Genomic DNA, 23,972 nt, shown 5'->3' with positions numbered 1-23,972 from the left:
CGGTTATTCCCCCGTATATACTATACATGTATCCATATATAACCGTATATTGTACATATATGTAGAACTATCTTTTGTTTTGTTTTTTTTTTTTTTTTTTTCATTATTTGTTTTTATTATGTAAAGACGACAAAATGATGATTTGAACTTGAAACTTCTTATATTTCGTTTTCGTTTTTGTTTTTGTTTTTCCTTTTTTGTTTTTCGTTATTTAAAGAACTTGAAACTTGGAATTAAGGGTTAAATATTATGATATGAGAGCTGATCTATGTATTTCCATTTCCATTTCCATTTCTTACTTTCACTTTCCCTCCCTTCCCTCAACACACACCGCCAGAATTTATAGTGTGTTCTGGCACTTGGTTTGGTGATTTGATTTCTTGTGGAATCTTGCTGCTCGGCCTCTGCTCTTTCTGCTTCTGCTACTGTATAGGGGGGGTGGAGGAATGGGGCATCCGGGTCCTCCAACTACACACACGTATTGCATCTCCCCCATCCCCGAATCGTCTGAGATCCCGCGGGCAAACTCTTCGATTATTAACAAATGTGTTTGTTTGTCTTTCTTTTCTTTTCGTTTTGTGTTTTGTTTTGTTTGTTTTGTTTGTTATGTTTTGTTTTTACTTTGTATCACTCATTTTCTTCGTTGATCCTGGCGGCTTAGGCTAGATATATATATATGTATGTATGTATGTATGTATATGTGTACCCTCTATATGTATCGGATGTATCGGGATAACACTCCTGCATCCGCTGTCTTTCTATACATGGATCTATGTGATTTTATTTATATATATAATTATGCTCGTATTTATATTTAGAAAAAAAAAACACTTTTATTAACTACAAAAAAAAAAATATTATTTGAAATATATATTTAAGATAGATAGTGAGAGAGAGGGAGGTGGTGAGGAGGGGAGTGTTTGAGTGTGTGTGTGTGTGTGTGTGTAGATATGTATGTGGAAGGATCCTTTAGACAAAGGAGTGACCCCCCAAATGTGACTCCTGATCCTCCTGCAGCTGCAGCTGCAAATTATGTGGCTGCTGTTGATGTTGCTGCTGCTGCTGCTGCTGCTCCATTTGCAATTGTGGCGAGCGTCCGCTGCTACTGCCACTTGCAGCACTTCCACTGCCACTGCCACTGCCACATCCACTCCCCGTGCCACTGCCACTTGCAGCACTCCCCGTGTTGCTTGTCGTGCTGCTGCTGCCGCAGTACTGGAAGAGTAGATTCTACACCATATTCGCGTACTTATCCTGGGGCGACATGTAGTCGAGGCTGTTCTGCGAGAAGGCCTGGGCGGACACAGTGCCGGTGAACGAGGGCGACGGCGAGAGGCCGAAGTTGGAGGCCGTGTAGCCCGAGTGACCCATGTTGTAGTTGACCTGGTTCTGGTTGCTGAAGTACTCCATCTGGGAGTAGTAGCTGGGCGCCTGGGCGTAGTTGTTCGGGTACTGCTGGTACTGGTTGTGCCAGAAGTTGTACGAGTCGTGGTTGGACATGTAGGCCGAGTGGGCCGAGTGGTGGGCGGACTGGGCCGATTGCGCGGCATGTGCGGCCGCTGCCGCCGACTGCGGCGACATGGGGGTGATCGGCGGTGAGGGGGTGGTGATGCTGCTGCTGCTGTCCATCGGCGTAATGTTGCCGCCCGGCTGCAGCAGTCGGGGATTGCTGCCCGCCGCCGAGCCATAGATGCTGTGATGGTGATGCACCCCGGCGCCAATGTCGCCGCCGGCATCCTTCAGCTGATCGTATGGCGAGCGGAGCACATCCCCGGACACGCCCACACCCACACCCACACCGACGCCGCCGACACCAACACCGCCGCCGCCGCCCACTCCCACGCCGAGATTGAGGCCACCGCCACCGCCAGAGGAGCCAACGCCGCCTCCTCCGCCGCCGCCGCCGCCGCCACCGTAGCCGCCCGTCAGGCCGTGCTCCTTCTTGCAGACGATGCTCACGGGGCTGACGGAGGTGGCCGGGGTGGGGAGCAAGGGCGAGGAGTTCTGGTGCGCCGCCGTCACGTTCAGGGCGGCCGCTGCTGCTGCTGCGGATAGATGGGCGTGGCTGTGGCTGTGGCTGTGGGAGTTGCTGCCGCCGGTGCTGCTGCTGCTGCTGTTCGGCGTCGATCCGCCGCCGTTATTGTTGCTGTTGTTGTTGTTGTTGCCGCTGCTGTTGTTGTTGCCATTGTTGTTGCCACCGCCCGATCCTCCAGCAGCTGCCGCAGCAGCGGCACTCAGGAAGGAACTGTGATGCGTCTTGATCGACTGAGCCGCCGCCACGGCTGCCGCTGCACTGGCCGCTGCCGCTGCAGAGCTGCTGCTGCCACCGCCGCCGCCGCTTTGGCTTTGGCTCTGCTTCTGACCGCCGGACTTGCCGCCGCCGCCGCTGTTGTTGTTGCCACCACTGCCGCTGCCGCCGCCACTGCGGCTGTTGCTGGAGCCGCTGCAGCTGCCGCTGCCTGCCCCGCCGCCGCCGCTGGCGTTCTTGGAGCTGCTCAAACTGTTCGACTGCTGCTGCTGCTGCAACTGCTGGCGGCACTTGGCGCGGCGATTCTTGAACCAAACCTGCAAAAGAGTGGCAAAAAAAGTGGATTTAGTTTTGGGCTTTCTTGCGCGTGTTTGGGGGCAGTTTTCCCTATGAAAATTAGCGCCTTAAAATATGTGGAAAATCTGTAAAGATTTTTAATTGAATTTTGCATAGTTTTTGCCCATGGAGCGTGCGTATCCCTGCCACAAGTGCCCCGTGACCGTGCCTCAAGTGTTTGCCTTCTCTGTGTTTGTGTTTGTGTTGTGGACAAGTGGCAAGCGGCTGCAATTTTCCCACATCAATTAGTTTTCCGGACGGGCAATGAATAAATTATATATAAAAGGAGGGGGAGGGGGGTGGCTGGCACACAGCCCACACAGCCCACACAACCCACAACAAGTGCAAAAAGTCACGCGCTGCCCCCGCCGGATGAAAGAGAGGAAAAGTTACATCAACAGCCGCCGGCGGCGGCAGCAATCCCAAAAAATTGACTCGATTATATTGTCACTCCCACAACCCCTCTCTCTCTCTCTCTCTCACTCACTCACTCACTCTCCATCTGCAGGAAAAAGAGAGAACAATAAACAGCCCATAAAGCGGGATACTCGAGCGAGAGGAATTCACTTAGCCTTGTTTGTTATGCTTAAGGGGCTGCAAACAATCCGCTAAGTGCACACAGCCAGCCAGCCAGCCAGCCAGCCAGCCAGCCAACAGTCCCCGCCCCTGGGCTACAGCTACAGCTACATCTACAGCTACAGATGAGATCCATCCCCACAAAAGAGAGCGAAAGAGATGCACGAGCCATCTAACCGTTCAACTCCAACTCCAACTCCAAGCTTCAATCTCCAACTCAAACCAAAACCAAAAACCAAGGCAAACGCAACCGAAGTTTGAAGTCGATGATGTCCGCCCCCTTTGCAGCATTGGAAAATGTTATTTCAGTGATTTTTGTTGGCGCATACCCTTAACAGAGCGAGGATATTCAGGGCTACAGCTGCACTTTGGCAGCCATCAGCCATCAGCCATCAGATCGCAGATGCCAAGGGCAGCAAGGGAACTTTCTTTAGGCTTAAGAATTGCATTTGGGCATCTTCGAATTACTTTATTTGTTGGCATCAAGAAAGGTCGCTTGTAGCTCCGAAGGATATGCTAAATTGAATCACATCGTTTGAGGTCACCTTTTTCGGGTAAGAGTATCTAAAAGTTCGACCGGCGCCTGCTAGCTGTCACATTATTTGGGGTTGGTGTTGCTTGCTAATGGCTTGTGCTTTGGTAAACAGCAGAATTTATTACCGAACTCCCACTGTCACTCCTCCTCCCCTCCTCTCTCTCTCACGGTCTCTGGCAGTTGGCAGGAGGGGGACCGACCCCCGCCTCGGGCCAAAGTTAACACTTGCCACGCGGCGGCTGTGGCCACTCGAGCGTTTCATTGCTGTGTGTGCCGTGCCACACACCCCCACTTGAGGCACACACACACACGCAACACCAAAAAAAAGAGCATTAAACAAGGCGTATCAAATTTCATTATTTGTCAGCAAAGGACAAGAGGGAGAGACGGAGAGAGAGCGAGGAAGGGACCCAGTCCAGGTCCCGGTCCCGGTCCCGGTCCCCTGTTGAAAATTCAATTTCAATTTTCAATTCAATTTTGAATTTGTAAAATCTCCTTTTGTGAATTGACTTTGAAACGGGACATCCTCCAGCTTCTGCTTCAGCCTCTGCCTCTGCTCCTTTGCGCTTCGCTTGGTCCCATTGCGCTCCTCCTCGCTGAGATTCCCCACCGAATAATCGTTTGATATCGTTTAATGAACTGCGAGCAGAGAGGCGAGCGGATGCGGATGGCATGGAAGTTCCATAATAATATTGATAAAACTAAGCTTGGGAATTTTTTGCAAATTTTAGCAGAAAAATTTATACAACATTTTCCCATGATTTCCAATGATTAATCGACACAGAAACGAAACGCAACGAATCCGATTCGATTTGTCCTTCTAATGAACTTCAAACAAGAACAAAATCAAATCATTCAAAAAAAGCAGCGAAATGTTTGGAGAGAGAACTTCAAAGAACTTTTTTTTATTTTTTTTCTGTTTAAATTGTTGGCTCGTTTGCGGTTTTACCTGATTTGTAATCGGTGGGGGGGTGGGTAAAGGGCCAGTGGAAGGGGAAGGGAAAGGGAAAGGAAGTGGCGTTTGAGGGGAGTTTGGTTGAATAGCTTTCAAAATTGATTCATTCGATTGAATGGAGGAGGATGAGCACGGATTTACGGCGGCAACGAGATGAATTCGATTTATAAGAGACAAAAATATGTAAATATATTCGAGTTATCTTCTTTTTATTTATTTATAATTTGCAGATTATTCATGAAACTATGGCCCGATCTTTATTTGTTTTGCCACTGAACTATTGATGCTTATTTATTGAAAACAGTTTGACGAATTTATACCACTTGAAGCTACTGAAATTATATTATTTTGACTGTATGAATTTTATGCAATTACTTGTATTAAATGCAAATATTAAGCGGCAGTATTTTCCAGTTTATGTGCTTATATATTTTACACTCTGCACTGCACTGTAATTATATTCCCGAGCAAGCAAATTCCTTGAATTCCTCCAAACAAGTGTGGAAAAGTGTTTCCCCCATGGAAGGGGGCAAGTGTAAGTAGAATTTTGCTGCTCTGCATATGTCCTGGAATAAGTAATCTAATTTTGAATGCAATTGAAAGCTTGATCCTTTGGCTCTAAATTACTGTTTGATTCTGTGATGACTTTTCCTAGGAACTTCTGTATATTTTAAAATGCTGAACGTGCAACTGGATATTGCATTAAACAAATGGGGGAAAAATGTTTAATGGGAAAATGGAAAATTATGCGCACGGTTTGCATAAATCTCTATCTGGCTCTCTCTCTCTCTCTCTCTGGCTCTCTCTCTATCGCACTTCATTCATATGTGTGCCCTTACAGGAGCAGAGCAGGGTGTGAGGGGTTAAGGAAAAGAGTGGAAATTGTTAATCCGCAATGGGAAAATTAATTTTATAAAACATCTGTGTGAGCTGCGTGCACGACGTTGCCGTTGGACCGTTTCTATACAAAAAGTTTGTCCTACCTAAAACCGAACCCCCACCCCAACCATGATACTGTTCCCCCTCTCTTCCAGCGACACTCTGCCTTCCCCCTCTCCACCGCTCCCTCTATGCCATATGAATTTATATCCTAGTGCATTGCGTATCATGAGCGGCGAGGCAGCAGCGAACGAGACAAATCCTTTTACACGAAATACAACAAAAAGTGGAAACGAAGCAGAGAGTTTTTTTTTTTTTGTCGTTCTTTTGGAAAACTAAAAACAGGGAGAAAGGGAAAATGTGAAAAAGAGTTGACAAAGTTTAACTCCCTCTCCCTGTCCCTCTCTCCCTCTCTCTCTCTCTCTCTGTCTTTCTTTTAGTCTCTTTCTAGCGATTCACTCGATTGCAACCCCCGACGGGGAAATCGAACAGCTGAAAAACGAGGCTCAAAATACCGTGGCGAGGTGACAATGGGAGGGAGAGAGGCAAAGGAGGGCCGACATAAGGGTGCCCCTGCCCCCCATCCCATTCCATTCCATCGCAACCCATGCCATCCGGGCTACCATTCCTATTGCCCGTCCCCGTTCCCGTCCCCTTGCTCTTCTCTGGTTTGCATGTGATTTATGATTGCCAGCAGCAGCAGCAATGGCAGCCATCCACGTTCCCGTTCCCATTCCCGTTCCCGTTCCTGTTCCTACCCCTCTCTCACTCGCTGACACTCCTCGTTTTTCGGGGCGAATGAAAACATTTTTGGGCGTAAATGTTTGCTCTGTTCTGGTGCAGATAAGCTGCCCGTAAAATTATTACGTTATTTGTATTGGTTGCAATCAACGCCCTCTCACTTAGGAGCATGCCACATGCCACCCCCAGGGGCAGGGCAGCAGCAACAGCAGCAGCAGCAGCTACTGGGCCATAAAGATGCCTATCATTCAATTAATATTTACCAGACCTTAAGCCCCCCTCGACCACGACCAACGACCGACTCCCTGATTATGACTCCTGACGATGATTCTTGGGCACTGATTTCGTTGCGGGAATTCGTTTGATTCTGTTTTTGATTTTTTTTTCTGATTCAGACATTTTCCTTCCTTGCCTCTCTCTGCTCTGCTCTGCTCTCTCTCTCTCTCTTCCTTCTTTTGGTAATGATTATTTATGAGTTTTGTTTTTTGTTTGCCTCTGGAAAATCCTTTGAAGGTGACCCTTTCATAACAAAAACTAATGAGGCGACCCCCACACACCACACCCCATACAATATATTCGTATGTACATACATATGTATGTATGTATCTACTATAGTTATGGCTTAGAGATTTTTATGACTTCTTTCTACTATCGAAGAAGCCCCACAAACAACATTGAGAGCTCTCAATTTCAGCTGCCAATATTTGTGGGGTTTTTCTCTCCATGCATCTTTGATCTTTAAGAAGATTCTGCTCTATCTTTTGTTGAGAATATCCCTTTGGATTCTTTGGCTATGGGCTATACAGATATTCTGCATGGGTATACGAGTATCTGCGCTGCTCTACGCTGCTCTGCCCTGCTCTGCTCCACTTCTTCAACTTACAGAAACAGTCTAGTTTTTTGCTAATTGAGTTGCTTGGCTTCCTGCCAAGCCCCACAAGCCCCACAAACACCCAAGCCAGACGCCTTGTAGCGAACATGCAAACGAATCGTGTTCGCTTTTCTCACTGCGCTGTGCGCTGTGCGCTGTGCTCTCTCCTTTTACATTTACATTTCCATTTCCATTTCCTTTCCGTCTGTTTGTGTGGCGCTTTTTGGCATTTCCATTCGTGGCTTTGTACGGTTTTTCCTAGTTTCGTGCTGTAATCTGATACGTGAATGCATTGGCATGTTGCGTCAGTGGCAGTGTGGCAGACGCCATGCACAGTGGCACACAGTGGCACACAAAAGTATTATTCCATTGGACGCCACACACGATAAATCTCTCTCAGCAACCGATGAGTGCTGCCTGCATGTCGCGTTCTTGCTTTTCTGCTAAAGTTTTCTCTATATTTGAACTATATTCACACTGTACTTTTGTGCCACTGTAATGTGTATGTACATACATATGTACATCCAACGCAAGCCCCGAGAAAACAGGAAAAAGTCCAGCAAGCAACAGTGCAGACAACACATATGGAAAATCTATACAAATTGTACATTCCTTACCCATGGAATCCCCCATTCGGACAGGCGGAACAGACGGAACAGACGTGTGTGGTGTGCATTACGGGAATCAATTGTGTAAAAAACGTCGGGGCATCGGTGACCAGTGGATGGATGGATGGATGGATGGATGGGGGGACAGGGAAAAACACCAACAAGAACATTGGACATTGGACATATGCAAGTTGTCCTTGCTGCAGCAGCAGGGCACGGTACGTGTCGATTTTCACTTCGACCCGAAACGACCACTGCAGGGGCTTCCTCTGTTGTTCTGTCTGTTGCTGCCACAAACACACACACACACCAAAGCACATGCATGCCACACACAATCCGTCCGTCAGTTGCCCTGCTTGTTCTACGTCTTCTGTTTTGCTGTTGCTGCATTTTCTTCTTGCTGCCCCAAGCATATCGTCTTCGGCTTTTTACTACTTGGGATTCTACCGCAGACAGAGCTTTTCCATTCCTCCATTTCTCTCTCTAGTCCTGCCTTTGAGCGGAATAAGTACACACCAACCGAGGGGCAATGCTGCATGACGCGATCGCTGGCTCTATTCTGTGACATTATCTGCAGCTTCTAGCGTGAGTTCTTCTGCTGACTAAAGCTGCTTCTTCTCTCACTTATTTCCTGCCCCAAGCCCTCCTTCTCCTTCTCCTTCTCCTCCTCCTTCTGCTTCTCCTCCTCCTTCTGCTTCTCCTTCCTCTGCCAATGCAATGTCACGTCCTTAAATTACATTGTGCACAAAAGCAAAGCAAAGCAAACGAAACGAAAGCAAAGCAAACAAATCGATAGATCAATGCCTTCCACTCTGCTTCCGATTGCAATATTCGATATTGTGTCGCTTGCATCGATCGTTGGCTTGTTTATCCAGGACATTACGTGGAGAGAGATGACAGTTTTTTTTTGTCAGCAGCAGCAGCAGCAGCCGGAAGCCGTAGATGATGTCTCTGTTTGATCGTTTTGTCGCTTGGGCCATTTGGCAGTTGTTCGTGGCCAACGGCGCTAGCTGGCCCCGATCCTCTGTTTGTTTAGGCCCGATCATTGGACATGGGCACGACGGCACCTAAACAAACACACACACACACACACACACATACTGAATGGTAGAAAGAGATCCCTAAACAAATTGAGTTGTACAACTCCTGTGTCATCAGCATCATCAGCATCATCATCAAGAGGCAGCAGACAGGGCAGGGCAGGCCAGGGCAGGGCAGGGCAGCAGTTGGTTGACGGTAAAAATTAGCGCAAATTATGCTCGACTAATGCGTTGTGCAAACCTCCGATACGCTTCGCACTGCTCCGTTCTGCTGTCGCATCTTTTTGTTGTGTATCCTGTGTGTATCCTGCCTTGGAGGGGTGACTTGTCATACCCCAAATTCCCTTGGCAAATAAACGCGGAATATATCTCATTTTCAGCGTGCTGGGCGGGGGGTGGAGGGAACAAATATACCGAATGCCGAAATATCCGCCGGCCTCTATTTGCATTGAAAGTCATCAAATCTGTTCGCTCCATATGTGAACCGAAGAAACCCCCCCGACAATCCAACAGCCCAACCGAATCCAATCCAATCCCAGACCCAGACCCAGACCAGTATCATCATAGAAACAGATTCACTGGCAATCTGTTTCCCCCGGTTTAGCTGCTGTTTGTAATTTGTTTATTTTATGGATTTCTTTTTGGACTTTTCCGGGCACTTTTCCAGCCAGAGCAGGGCGCGGCAGGGCGGGGCATTTCTTTGCCTAATTAAACCGAATTTCCGGCACCAACTATACAAGTGTTTTTCGCACTCGCCCGCCCATCTGTTTGCCAAAGCTCACACATGTGCGGGTTAACTGAGTGTAAGATAAAACCAAAACCAGTTGGCAGGTTGTTTGTTTGTCTTTGGGGTCGGAGGAGCACAAGGGATACGCGCCATGAAAATGTGTTCATTGAGGGGATAAGGATAGGGCAATGCAATTGCCTGTATTACTGAACATTTACGGAGCAAAAGAAGCATAAGAAATAAATCGAGGCTCACTAAAGTACCCCTGATAATATTTGTAGGTATCCGAATTTGTGCATTAAATATATGTCTCTTTCATAGGGAGTTTATGGCAATCCCAGACTCTTACCTGTACACGTGACTCGGGCAGATTTATTTTGAGAGCCACCTCTTCGCGCATGAATATATCCGGATATCGGGTCTTGCCGAACAGCGCCTCCAAGACGTCCAGTTGGGCGCGTGTGAATGTTGTGCGCTCCCGACGCTGTTTTCTTGTGTTCACACCTGAATAAAGGGGGCAAGATAAGCAAAAAAGTATGGCATGTATTAGTCAGGTTCACTGGCAAAGATAATGTCTAAAAACCAAATGTGCTGAAAGTCTGTTTTTTCTAGTTGCCACATCGAGTATACGCAGCGTGGCACGTACCAAAACTTTTCCCAGTAATATTTTGTGCGGTGGTTAACCGTTATTTTTGCGGACTGGTTTTAGTTGTTGTTGTTTTTTTCTTCTTTTGGTTGGTTTTTTTGGGTAGTAGCAACCCCCGAAAATGTGCGACACACAGCCACACAGCGAGAGCAGAGCAGAGCAGAGCCAACCCCTAAGCGGAACGGAACATGATGGAACACGGGGGAAAGGAGCGAGGCGAAGCGAAAGCGGAGAAAAAGAAATGAAAGAACCAACCCTCGTGCAGCAGCAACAGCAGCAGCAACAGCAGCCGCCCCAAAAATTCTGCTATATATCAGAGTGTGTGTGTGTGTGTGTGTGCCACATGAACATATACGTGTATGTATTGGTGTGTGTGTGTGTGTGTGTGTGTGCTAAGCCGCAGCATTGTTTGCTTTGTCAGCCTCTCTGACTCGCTCTCGCTTTCTCTCTCTTTCACTCTGCAACTTCGACTCGACTTTGGCTTGGGTCTCCGTCTCCTGCCTCCTGCCGCCTTATCAGCCTCCTCTAGCCACTGGAAATACACCCCTGCTATTGTGCCTCTCCCTCGTGCCACACACTCTCGCCCTCTCCCTCTCCCTCTCTCTCTCTCGCACTTTGTATCCCTATCAAAAATTAATGAGTTAGTCATTTTGGTCATGAATTTATAAATTGAATAAAAAACTTCAACTTCAATTCCTGCCTGCGCCTGCCTTCACTTTATTCCATTTTGCAGCTGCCACATTTCGTTTCTTTTGCTGTTTGCTGTTTGTTGTTGCTGTTTTCGCTTTCAAAATGGTTGCCGTAGCCCCTTTTTTTTAAATTTCATTTTTCTTTTTTTTGGTTTACAATTAATTGCAATTTGTTGTTTATTTTTTTTAGCAGATTTTTATACATTTATTTTCATAATTTTTACCTTGGCGGAGAGCGAGAGAGAAAGATCTGTGATCTTGTCGTGTCGTTTAATTAACTCCACCTATAAACATTTCTGGCTGTTTGCTCAGTTTTTTATTTGTATTTTTTATTTGTTTTTTGATGCCTTTTATGGAGTGTTGTTTATTTTTGGCCAATTTATGATGTTTCCTGGAAGGTCTCATAGTTTCGTTTTGCTCAGGGCTAGACTATCAAGCATTTTGGAATACTTTTTGTGGCCTAAACTAATTCAAACCCGCTTCAATTCGACTGTAGATCTACTGTAATGATCAGAAATCATTCCTAGATATTTTCTTTCATTTTAATAACTTTGATAGTTGCCAATAGTTTGTGGGCTTTTAGTCCATGGAATTCATGATATTTCAGATATTTTTCAACGCAATTTTTCAACGGAATTTTTAAGTAGAAACTTATGAATCAATTTCTTTGAAAATATCTTATTATTTGTATTATTCCATATACTAGTATAATTTGCATCTGGAATACGTTCTTTGCTTTCATTTGTTTCCCTTGCTTGCTTTCATCGGAGGCCTCTCCCTTTCTGCTTTCTGCAATCTCTTTTTTCCGCTTTGTGGGCCAACTCTTCTCTTCCATCATACAATATCTTTAGCTCCAATCAAAATGTTATATAACAAGTTAAAATTCTGTCAATTACTCTGCTTATGAAACAACAAAAACACATAAAAGGAAAAACCATAAAGAAAATACTCGCCCCGCAATACAAAAAAACAAAAAAGAAGAAAAAAAATTGATTACGAAGTATGAAATATTTTTGGTAATTTTTTTCCATTTTTCTTTGGGGCTTTTTGTTGTATTTGTATTTTTTGGTATGTTTTGGGTCTGGGGTTTGGGGACAGACAGCAGAGTTGAGTCTTTTGTTGGCGTTTTGTAGCCAATTTTTTGTGATTTTTGTCAGGTTTGTTTTTGTGTTGTGTCATTTGCAGCGTCACCGAATGAGAAACCGAACGAAACGAAGCGAAGCGAAACGAAAAACTGGAACTTCAAACAGATAAAAACAGTCGAAAAGCAGAAAGCCTCTGGAGATGGAGATGGAGATGGAGACGGAGACGGAGACTGCGACGGAGTTGCAGACTCTGCCTCATTATTCATTTTGACAATTTAACCTGATAATGATGCAATATCGATGCGAACTGACATTGAAAGGCATTGGCAGTGGCAGCGGCAGTGGCAGTGGCAGCGGCAGCGTCTGCCCAAAGATACAATATAGAGATGTATCTTTTGGGTACTGCAGAGAACTGCAGAGAACTTTCAGCACATTTAAATTTTAGCAAGAGGATTTTTTGTTTTTTGTTTGTTATACCAAAATTGTAGAGTTCGATATTTACCCCACATACCTTGGGAGAACCCAACGGCCTCGAGACCATGTGGGAGGCCGAAGGGACCCAAAGATGGCATCGGCATGCCCGGCGGCAGTGGTCCGTGCGGCACCGAATGATGCGGATGCGGGCCGCCATAGCTGTGCGGATGGGGGCCCAAATCACCAGATTTGAGGAAACCCGCCGCCATCAGGGCTTCTGTTGAGTGCAGCGCCACGTTGAAGCTGTTGTGTGTCCGCTCGCCACGTGCTGCCGCTATCTCCCCGAAATCAATCTTGAGACCGATCTAAGAGACGCTCACGGTGTATGAAACTCCTCGTGCTCCTTCCTATTACCGGAATCCTGCCAAAGTGCGATGGGGATCCTCAATCCTCGATCCTCAGTCGCCGGCCAATGGTTGCTTGAATGTATCTGCAAAAAACAAAAGAATGAAGTGAGAATCGTAGATATACTCTGCTGAATGATAGCTCTAGCCAAAAACCGCTCATTACTTGCACCCCACAGATATGGGATCGATATTATATTTACTCACAGTATTTATGAATTATCTTTTGGGGGGAAACTGGGAAAATATCTTGGACAATATTCGACTCTGCCCGATAAGTGTTTGGTTGTTTGGTTGTTTGCTTATGGGTTAAGCTCTTGCCACGAGTTCCAATTACACTCTAAGATCGGTTGAGAGCAGAGCGGAGACTTATAAAGAGAAACCAAAACCAAAGTGAACTCTATCTCTGTCTCTCCTCTGTCGCTCTGTATCTCTGTATCTGTCTGTGTCGTGGTGGCCTAATCCCTGAGGTTTGCCGCCCTATTATGTAAAAACTTCTAATCTCCGCGTTTTCGAAGATTACCCAACGAGAACGCCCGCAAAAACGACCGACGAGCCGAACTTCAAGACGAAGTTCCTTCGTCGGCTTATCCTTGCGGTTTAAGATCTTTGATCTGCGCTTAGCCGCAGGATTATTTCAGACACTTACTAAAACTGGTACTACGGCTCAATAGACTGTAACTGGGATCTGCTGATCCGCCACACACACAAACACACACACATGACAGGACAGGACAATGGGCAATGGGCCATGGACAAGGCATGGCTTAAGAGCGGCAGAGAGAAAGAGAGAGCCCAGCAGCAGCCCAGGAGCCCAGGAGCCCAGAGCCTGGATTAAAACTCTTTTGTCTGGGCTTTCTTCTCTCGCTCACTCTCTCTCTCTCTTTTCGTGCGAAAAAAATTAGCACTATCCGAGAGAAGGAGAAGGAGAAGGAGAAAGGGAGAACACACCAATAGGTCCGGGGGTTAAGAGGGGCAAAAGCAATTGCGGAATTAGCACGAACACCTCACCTCAACTCACCTCCTCTCTCTTTCTCTGTGGAACGTTTTGCCTTTTGTTTTGGGAAATTGAAAACCCAAAAATCACCCAAAACTATTTGTCACTTCCCTAAACGGAGTACGAAACGGGCGAAAGTGGGACAGAGACAGAGACAGGGGGGCAGATCGATGCGTATATATGTATATACATATGTATGTGTTGTATCCCTTGGATGCACCACACATCGCATTGTGGTGCTGTGTAAAATTTGTTTTGTTTTGTCATGTCGCTTTCATGGCTGACTGAATCTCGCATGAAGGATGAAATGTGCAGCCCGCAAAAACCACTCCACTCCAGAGAGACAAAAAAAAGCAGAGAAACCAAAACCAAAACCAAAACCAAAACCTCGACCCTGATATAGCACCCGATACCCCCCGAAAGGACGGACGGACGGACAGACAGTCCTGTTGCCCAAATTACATGCTCACGCGCACACGCAAATTAATAACGCATCTGTCTTCAATTCAGGCAGAGAGCCACACAGAGAGGGAGAGAGAGAGAGAGAGAGAGAGCGAGAGATGCTGCTGGCTGCATCAGCGAGCAGTTACCGTTAGCATAGCCTTAAGCAGGGCCTGTTATCGATAAATGATCGATTAAATGGCACGCAATCAAATCAAAAATTAATTGTTTAATTGCTGACTAAGCAAACACATACTTTTCCATTTAATTTATGTATTTAATCGTGCTAATTATACCTGCTGCATTACATTAACTAGATCCTAACTATACTCGTATTCTAAACTCGAATCAATTCTATTCTGTGATCCATTGCACCCCCCTTCCAAATGTGGCTCAAACATATGTATTTTTAATTGTCTTATATTTTCGAAGATTTTCTGTTTCTTATTTTGGGAACTTTAAGTTCCCATAGAAATCATTAACAAAAACTACCAGAAACAAAACTAAAACGAAACCAAACCAAACCAAACCAAAGCAAAGAAAAAGAAAAGAACTCTCGTCGAACTCTCAGCATCTGTCAAAACCGAAAATTGTCGGAGCCCCAGAAATGTGTCACATTTTGTTTTTGTTGTTGTGTGGATTGGAAACTGCGACTCAAAAACGGGAGATGGGAGATCGGGGCTCTACGGGGCTCTACGGAGCTCTACGGAGCTCTACGTGATTTTCTAGTAATTTGCCGCTGGCGATGGCCTCTCGCTCGCTCTTTGTGTGTGGCTTTGTGTCTCGCTCCCTCGCTGATTATGAAAAATCATGGTAAATGGCAAAAAGAGCAAAAAGTAAAGAAGAAAGAAGAAGGAAGGCCCCGCTGGCTGATCCATTGTGATGGGTTGGTCTCCTAGGGGGACCGCCGCCGCCGCCGCCGCCGAAACGAGGCGGGACAAAATCATTTGAACTGGATATATATCACGTACAAGAAGACTCCCACCCCCCTCCCGAACACTTTCATAATATATTCGGCATTTTCGGCAATTTCGGACGATGATGATGATTCTTCTACTGTGGACCGTGGACCGTGGATCGGATCACTTTCGGTTTCAGTTTCCGGGCACGACTCTTCTTCGATTTGATCGTACATCAGTACTATGTATGTTTTCCTGCCGCGATACTCACGTAATTACGGTCAAAATAATATTTGTGCACCAGAGTTTTGAAGGTAAACAGCCGCGAGGGAAACAAAACAAAACATCAAACACATCACACACCACACATCACACACCACACACACACAGAAATAAAGAGCCAAGAAATCCAGCTCCAAATTGAAGATGGCAGCTACCGTAAGCGTAAGAGATCACTGGATCGATGGATCGATGGATCGTTGGTTCCGACCCGCACATCGAAACACTCTCTGAAGAACGGTAGTGTTTTTGTTTCTGATGCTGATGCTGATGCTGGCTGGCCCTGGGAAAGTCTTAGCCAGAAGACAGAAGAGAAGAGAGAAAAGAAATCGCTAGCCACTTGGCTACTGTTCATTTGGGCCATGGGAAGATTTCATCTCCATTCGAACCATACGAATTTCGGATGATTAATGGTACCATACCGTCTCTCCCCCCGCACACTTTGCATAACATTTGGCTGTATTTATTTCCCCCTCTCCCCGTGTGTCGCCTGACTAATATATGTAGTATAGTATCTGTTATATGGTACGGAGTGGGTACGCTTATAACTCTGTTAGTCAGTCACGAGAGATCAACTTTGGGGCCGGCCACTGTGTGTGCAGCTGTCAGGAGTGCTAACCTGTCAGTCGGTTCGGCTGTGGCTCTTATGCGCTGTGTGGCTCCGACTGTGGCTATGACTGTGGCTCTGACTGTGGCTCTGACTGTGGCTCTGACTGTTGCGGTAGCTACATACAGCCACTGAGCAGCACCGTGGCTCAGTGGCTCACGGGCTCTGTGGTTGTTGTAGTCGGAGCTATTAGTTGCCTTAACAAGCTCTATAACAACTTAATATGCCCGGGCACATTGCACATATTTTACACTCAACAGCAAAGGTTTGGTTTTTCCCATCCATCCTTCCATCCACGAAGAAAGCTCAAAGCTTTGCCTTGAGGCTTAGTTCCTAGCTAAATGGATTGAAAGAGCAGATTTCTTTAGCAAGGTTTTCGGCTGCTTCTATCAACATTGAGACACTAAACAGGCTACTGAATATCAAGCGAATCTTAGTCAGAAAATAAATAAATGAAACTCGGAAGAACTATGTGTAAACTGCTTTGGAAACGAACAGAATCACAACCGTAACCAGTTACTCAAATCGAGGACTTAAAGATGTCCCTGGATTGAAGAAATTCCATTTATATTTTCTAATTTTTAATTTCTCTATAAATTATTCATGGCCATTATATTTGGTCAGTTTTTGGGCGTTTCAAACACTTCTCACTCAACTCTTCTATGGCGTTCTTTGCTGTTGAGTGTAAGCCTGATATTCGCGTTATGGCCGACAAGGGGGGGGGAGAGAGCGGGGCATGAAACGGATGAAAAATGCATTTCTCAGGCTCATTTACATTGAGCCACAGCTACTGGAATATGGAATATACTCGTACACGTAAATGGTAGAAGGAACTGCCAGACTGCAGACTGCAGACTACCATTCGGGGACCAACTTCATAGTTGAGATACGATACGGACTCTGGTCTAGCATAATAAGCCTGTCTGTCTGTATGTCTCTACGTCTGTCTGTCTGTCTGTCTGCCTTTTTGTGGCTCTGTCTCTGTCTCTGTCTGAAAATAATGCAACTTAATAAATGCAACAAAGAATGAGGCAGCAACAGCAACAGCAGCAGCAAAGCAAAAGCAGTCACGTCCCGAAAAACAGGTAATGGGAATGGAGCTCTCTCGGAATGGAATGGAATGGAGTGGAGGAGGATGGGAATGGGGATGGGTATGGGGAGACCATTTCTACGCAAATGCATTTTGACATTTAAATTTGCAATTTTCGCATAAAATTATATTTATTTTGTATGTTGTTGTTGCGGTGAAAATTGCAACCTTGCTGCTGCTGCTGCTGCTGCTGTTGCTACTGCGAGGATCACGACGATGTGATGGTGATGGTGATGGTGATGTTGATGTTGATGTGGATTCCAGCTACTGACTTTGACGTTGACGTTGCCTGAAGTTTAATTAAGCAACGTGCCAAATAATTGAAAAAGTGTGAAGATTTGACAAGTTTAAGACGCATTAAAAACATATATATGGCCTAGAAATCAACTGACACTACTCGTAGATACTTGCACATGTATCTCGGTATTTCGTATCTGCTGCTGCTGCTGCTGCTGCTGCTGCTGGGCGACAAGTTTATTTCCATCCGTACGGCATACGGTTGGTAGATTTTTTAATTAGTTTTTTTTATGGGGAATTTGTGCTTATCTCATGGCAAATTATTTATTATTTACTTAATCAAATTGACACTTGAGCAGCGTTTGCCAGTGATTAATAGATGCTAGCAGGAGATTGCTCAATCAAAGTGATTGCGATTGCGATTGGGATTGGGAAACCAACCGATTTTCCATTGCCTATTTGCATGGCAATTAAACGAAAGAGAGAGAGAGAGACAGTCCGACCGCATGCAAAAAGAGGGGAATAAATTTGCATGGAAGTTGCCACATGGAACCCCAAAAGATGCAAAAGATCCAGTGAATTGAATGTGCCCCAAAAGGCTTTTTCTACACTTATTTTTTTTTTATTTGCCAGTGCATGGATATTTTTAATTGCAAAATAAATTAGAGAAATTAATAATTTCCTCGACCAATTAAGAATTTGCTATGGGCTGTGTGATTCGAGTGGAATATTCATTAAACTACTTCTAATTCTGGGATATACTTGTATCTTGGATATGCTCGTATCTTTGATATTTTATCATCGTTAATCCACAACCGAAATTCACTTTCTTTTGCTCCATTCATGGCTCCTATCTGCAGAGTGATCGCTGACTTGAGCTGGAGCCTGGGCTCCGAATAAATGTACCATAAAATTGTTTCTAATTCAAGAAATGTTTGGCGGGTATTACACCACTTGTCTTTCTCCGTTCCGCCCAATTCCATTCACAGATACAATAAATTCAAATGGAAAAAATTGAATGAATTGCCAGGCCAGACCAGCCAGCACAGAGTGTTTCGCCTTCAGAGTGTTGTACAAATGATTGCATCATTGAAACACACAGAAATAGAAACAGAAAGAAAGAAAAAGAAAAAAAAAACAGAGAGCCCCAAACAGCAACAGAAATAAATCAAATAATAGACTAATAGAGTAAAGAGCTCTCGGCGATCGGTGATCGGTGGTCGACTGTGTAGACTGGTCACAACAACACAGAAAAACCTTATTATTTGACGCATTGTCAATGTGATCTTGATATGAAATGAAACTGGAAATGGAAATGGAACCAGGCATCAGGCATCAGGCATCAGCCATCAGGCATCACATCTCGGTGGTGTGTGGTGTGTCTGAGTGTCTGAGTGATTTCTATTTAAATGGCTTTGTCAACGAAATTTGAGAAGCAACAACTACGCGTACGCGTACGCGTACACGTAATGAGCAAAGAGTGAAGAGAGATAAAAATTAATAATACAAATAATTGGGTACAAAAATCAAGAAGAAAAAAAAACCAAACCAAACCAAAACCAAACCAAATGAAATGAAATGAAACGAGACTCCAATCCATACGTATCTATACGTGTCTATAAGAAACGCAACGAAACGAAAACCTCACTTAAGGCAAGGCGAGGCAAGGCAAAAGATTGACAAAAGATGACGACCAAAAATACAACAACAACAAATACAAAAATCCAAAAAAAAAAAAAGAGTAAAACCCGATCAGGTAGGTTGCCAGTGAGGTGAGTGTTGTGTGTGGGAGTCTGACGACTGTGTGAAGACTGGGGCGTGCTATGGGTGCCCACAATGGAAGCCGTTCGGTTCGGTTCGGTTCCGTTCCGTTTGCGGTTCGCAGTTCGTGTCGCTGGCCTGGCTGTGGGGATATGAGGGATAGATAAGCTATCAGAGGTGTCGCGACGCGATCTCTCTGCGGCTCCAAAGACTTCTTTCAATTCTCTCCTCAGGCGGATGTTGTGAATGAAATGAAGTTGATCGAAATTGGCATTGGGATTGGGGGGAGGGAGGATTGTGATCTACTATAAGCCTAGGAGTCGCCGCCTCACGGCAGTTGCGTGGGTGCGAACAGCGAGTCCAGAAGAGATCCGGAGATCCATAGAGAACCCTCTGTTCAGAACTCCACTTCCACAGCCCACAAAAAATGAACTTGCATATTAATTTTGTGTGTGTGTTTCTTCTACATAGCAGACAGACAGCGTACATACACATACATATGTATGTGTGTATCTGTATGCAAATTAATAATACAGAAGAACAGATGGAAGAGGAGTCAACGTTTTATTCAGATATTTTAATTTATAGCCGCCGCTTTGAAATTAGAGAAAGACTCAGCAGCAGCAGCAGCAGCAGCAACAACAACAGAGGGGCAGATACTGGGGGCACAAAATATGTGTGAATAATGTGACCTGAACGGGTCCGCGCCCGTCGCTCCCATCGCGGTCCATCGGTCCATCGATGCTGCTGCTTCTGCGGCTGCTGCTTGCTACCTCTATTGTATCTAATATTAGACCCCTCTTTTAGGGTCTGATTGTTGTAGTAGACTTATGCTCATACGCATATATATATTCGTTATATTCGAATGTTTTGCCTAATTAACGGCCAAGGGAGGCGGCCTTAATATGCCCATTAAAATTATGAAAATCATAACGAATTTCAGATTCAGATTCAGATTTCAGAGACTTGGATGCCGCTTTGGTCTTGCATTTTCTCACATTATGATTTCAATATTAGTCATAGGTGGAATTTCCTGTGAGAAGAACTTCAACAGCAGAAGCGTGGAAAGGTCAAGACGCGAGACATCTATGGGTTTTTTTTAGTTCTAATTGCTTGGGGATCCCATTGAAGCAGCACTAGGGCTAGCACTGGAGACTAGTGCAACCATTTAGTGAGATTTAAAAGATCGTAATTGCAAGGATACTGTGCCAAAAGTATGGCTAGTGATGGAACATAAAAGATGGTCATAGTGAAAAATGTCTTTCAGTGGAATAAAGAGTTCATTTTGTCAGAATCAAAGTTATGGATCATCAAAGAGTTGAATATATCTACTATAGATATCAGCTAGATACAAAAATGTATAGCTTAAAGATTTGATTCTGATTTGGAGATGTCCCATGGCTTTAGGCCCCTGACTGACTGACTGACTGACTACTTAGGGCTATGTATTCATATATGTATGTAGAATATTGTATATCGATAGAATCATGTTAATCCTAGGTAATATAATCCTTGCTTCATTCTTGCCGCATTCCGCGTTCCGTGAGAGTTCAGTTTCATGGATTATATGGGGTATACATTTGCCTCCCGTTATGGAGGAGACAGATATAGAACACTCACCGAAAAAAAAACACAAACAAAACGATCACTGATCGATCGCAGGCGAATCGTATGGATCGTTTGGATCGTTTGGATCGGATCGTATTATATATGTATGTATGTATGTATATTCCAATTTAGGATCCAGATACTTTGCGGTATATTCGGGTTTATATGGCTGCAGTTGTTTATTGTTTGAGGTTTGAGGAGGCACTGGTTACACCATAAAAAAACATATCCTACACACAGGACACGGGGTGGGGGGTGACACACGATACACACACGATATGCTGAAACGAACTGAACGATCGATCGATCGGCTAACGGTTGCAGTTGTATATATCTTTTGGGTTGTTTGCTGTTGCTGTTGTTGAAGAAGTATCTTGTATCTTGTATCTGGGATCTGGGATCTGGGATCTTTTGTTGTGTTTCACGCACTTTCGTTTGGTAGAATGAAATGTTATTTTGTGGCTTCTCTTTTTTTGTTTGTTTGTTTGTTTTGGCGACGGCGAACCTTTTGTTGTTGTTGCTGCTTGCTGCTGCTGCCGCTACGCACGGCGAGAGAGGCAAAAGCGCGGCGAAAACTAACGGTGAACGGTGAATGGTGAACGGTGCGGTGCCTCAGTGGAACGGAACGCTGAACGAGAGAGAGACGGTGTGTGTGAGCGAGCGACGAACGCACTGACAACCCGAGCGGCACGAATGTATCTTTGAAACTGATTTTCGTGACACCTTCCAGCGGGCAAACGGTGGCAGCAGCGTACCAAAGCAGGGCAGAGCAGAGCAGAGCAGAGCAGCGACGCAGCAGGCGGCGACGACGGTGGCGATAGCAAAAGTCGTTCGACCAGTCCGTCCCCTCACACAGGCGAAACGAGCGACAAAAAAAAGCCGAAACGAGCACACAGCTACACGAAGGTTCGTGTGTGTGTGTGTTCGTGTGATCGTGTGTTCTCGTGTGTTCGTGCAGCCAACCAACACCACCAGCAGCACCACGTGGGCCAAAGCGAGAGCGCAATACTTTTAGCAATGGCTGACGCTGCGCGCGCCTCAATCCGAGCGAGCGTGCAAGCGAGATGGCCATACACTGCTACACTGCTTGCTGGCTGTGTCGTCGCCCCGTAGCCGTAAACCGTAACCGGAACACCCGCTAGCTGTCCCGCTCTGGCACCGACATAAGCGAGCGGCAAGTGCAAGCGGGATGACTGCCTGGCCCACCATTCGAGCAGCTGTATTTACCTATGTGTTGTTGCTGTTTTCTATGCCGCCGCTGCTGCTGCTGCCCTGTCTATGTTTGTGTGTGTGTGGTTGAGAGTGGAACCACACCCCAAATAAATAAACGCTGCCGCCTCTTGCTTGCTCCCCCCGTATCACCCACCACCCGCCCAGCGACCCATGCCTGGCAGTCGGTTCAACAACTTTGTTTCCACACAAAAAAACAACAACAACAACAACAGCAACAGAAAGAAACAAAAAGAAGAAAAAAAGTTGTTGTTCCTTTTGGTAGTTTTGCGCGCGCCAGCAATGAAATTTTAATGAAAATGACAGCAAACCCAAAACAGCGCCACCATAGAGAGGAAAAGCATAAGACAGCGAAAAAATTTGTTACCAAAAGCAAGCAGGCAGGCAGGCAAGCAAGAAGACTAGAAGAAAGAGTCGCCTGAAGAATGGGGGGTCTGTTGGAGGGGGTGGCTAGATATGTAGGTGGTAGGTGGTAGGTGAGTGGGTAGTTGGCTGGGCAAAGGACGTTGGTCAAAAATTGTCATGCAGAGAGCGCCAGCCGCAGCCACAAAAAACGGACGGACAGGCTGCCCCCACCACCCACCACCCACACCCTCTTAATGTAATGGGCGGTGCAGGCCCAGGCCCACTATTGTTCAATTATCATTCACTCAAGCAAACAGCCAAGGAATTTGAAACTCCAATTTAATTCGATTTGATATTTCAATAATGATGCAATAATGATGCTCTCCGAAGGGGTTTGGCTTGTAGCAAATCCTTGAAAAGAAAGGAGCACGGGAGATGGGAGACGGGAGTAAGGGTGGCTTGGGTGCTTGTGCGATAGTTATGCTAATGAGGATAATGCTTAAGAGAGAGAGAGTGGATTGGACTTGAGATATAAGTCTATTTTAATGATGCCTTGGTTGAAGAGTCAAAACAGAGCAAATAGTACACCCTTTATTTCCCTTTCCTCCTCCACCGCCCCCCATTAACTATCCTCCTTTTTAATGTGAATCCTGCGCTGCAGCTCAATCATGAATGATAGTCCAGCGACCAACCAAAAACCAACAAAAACCATTTCGGTTGCTTTTTTTTTGCTCAGCTTTTTTTTTTTATTATTTTTATTTTTATTTGAAGCTGACGCAGGAAAAAAAAAGCGTTCAGCGGAAAAAACCTTATCAAATTTGTATGAAAATTTAAAAATAGCTGACGACAGTTTTTTTTACTCCACGGAGTGGAGGGAGAGAGGGGCAGTGGGGGCGTTTGTGTGAAAATGTTGCACAAATATTTTATGGATTTTTCTTGTTAAAACTTTGCGTTTGTTTTTATTTGTTGTTGTTGTTGGCTTTCGCAATTTTCTCATTTTCATTTGCAGGCTGGCAAATGAAATTGTTGCGGCTAATTGATGTGTAGATGCAACATGGGGCTGGGCAGGGCAATTGGCCCACAGAGGGGTGGCTGCCAGCACAGTTATCGCCAGCTTAGCATACAGTTCGGGGCTTCCTCCTTGTAAAACAAAAATGCCAACAACAAAACACATAAAATGTGAAATTTTATTGGAAACTTTAAAATGTTTTGCCAGAAGGACTGGGCAGGGGAGGGGAGGGGAGGGGAGGGAGGTATAGGTGCTCTAAATGGAAAAATAAATTTCATTTTAAACGAAATCAAATGCCAGTGGATATGTTTATACATACATTTTTAATTAACAATAGAAAGCAAAATGAAATAAATTGTTTTAAGCACGAAAAAACATTTCAAACACTTCGATACTTAAAAATCTCCGCAAACTCCAGCTAAATTCAATTTTTTTGTAAGTAAATGGCAGCGATGGAGTGCTCACTTTTATATCTACACAACTTTGGGAATATGTACATTTATTGGAGGCAAAGTAAAACTTTACAAATGGCAGAAGGAGCGATCAAGATGTACAAGCTTGAGTACAAGTCACAGTCCCTGGTTCCCCCCAATGTAGAACCATAGCTGCAATATAGTGATATGTTTTTCTTAAAGGTTTTGGCTCATAAAAATAGAAGAAAGATTTCTGGAGGAGAGCAAGAACCTTGCAAAAATGTACCCAATAAAATTTACAA

The 23,972-nt window shown here is 45.1% G+C and overlaps 1 protein-coding gene across 2 annotated transcripts; it reads right to left on the bottom strand.

The window, feature by feature from the left end:
* Positions 1–1,158: 1,158 nt before the first annotated feature.
* On the bottom strand, positions 1,159–21,393 carry LOC111065134 (homeotic protein ocelliless). 2 transcript variants are annotated; one of them, XM_022353135.2, is made up of 4 exons: positions 20,686–21,393; positions 12,448–12,840; positions 9,866–10,020; positions 1,159–2,565 (listed from the first exon to the last, which is right to left on the bottom strand). In XM_022353135.2, exons 2-4 carry the CDS (start codon positions 12,617–12,619, stop codon positions 1,231–1,233), a joined length of 1,662 nt encoding a protein of 553 aa, XP_022208827.2. In that variant the 5' UTR covers positions 12,620–12,840; positions 20,686–21,393; the 3' UTR covers positions 1,159–1,230. The 2 variants fall into 2 exon arrangements, with proteins under 2 accessions (XP_022208827.2, XP_022208826.2); XM_022353134.2 differs by having other exon boundaries at positions 12,439–12,840; positions 20,686–21,390.
* Between the last annotated feature and the right edge of the window lie 2,579 nt (positions 21,394–23,972).

The sequence above is a fragment of the Drosophila obscura genome, unplaced genomic scaffold (genome assembly GCF_018151105.1).
Source record: "Drosophila obscura isolate BZ-5 IFL unplaced genomic scaffold, ASM1815110v1 contig_73, whole genome shotgun sequence".
Classification (NCBI taxonomy): domain Eukaryota; kingdom Metazoa; phylum Arthropoda; class Insecta; order Diptera; family Drosophilidae; genus Drosophila; species Drosophila obscura.
This window is presented reverse-complemented; position numbering and strand designations above follow the sequence as displayed.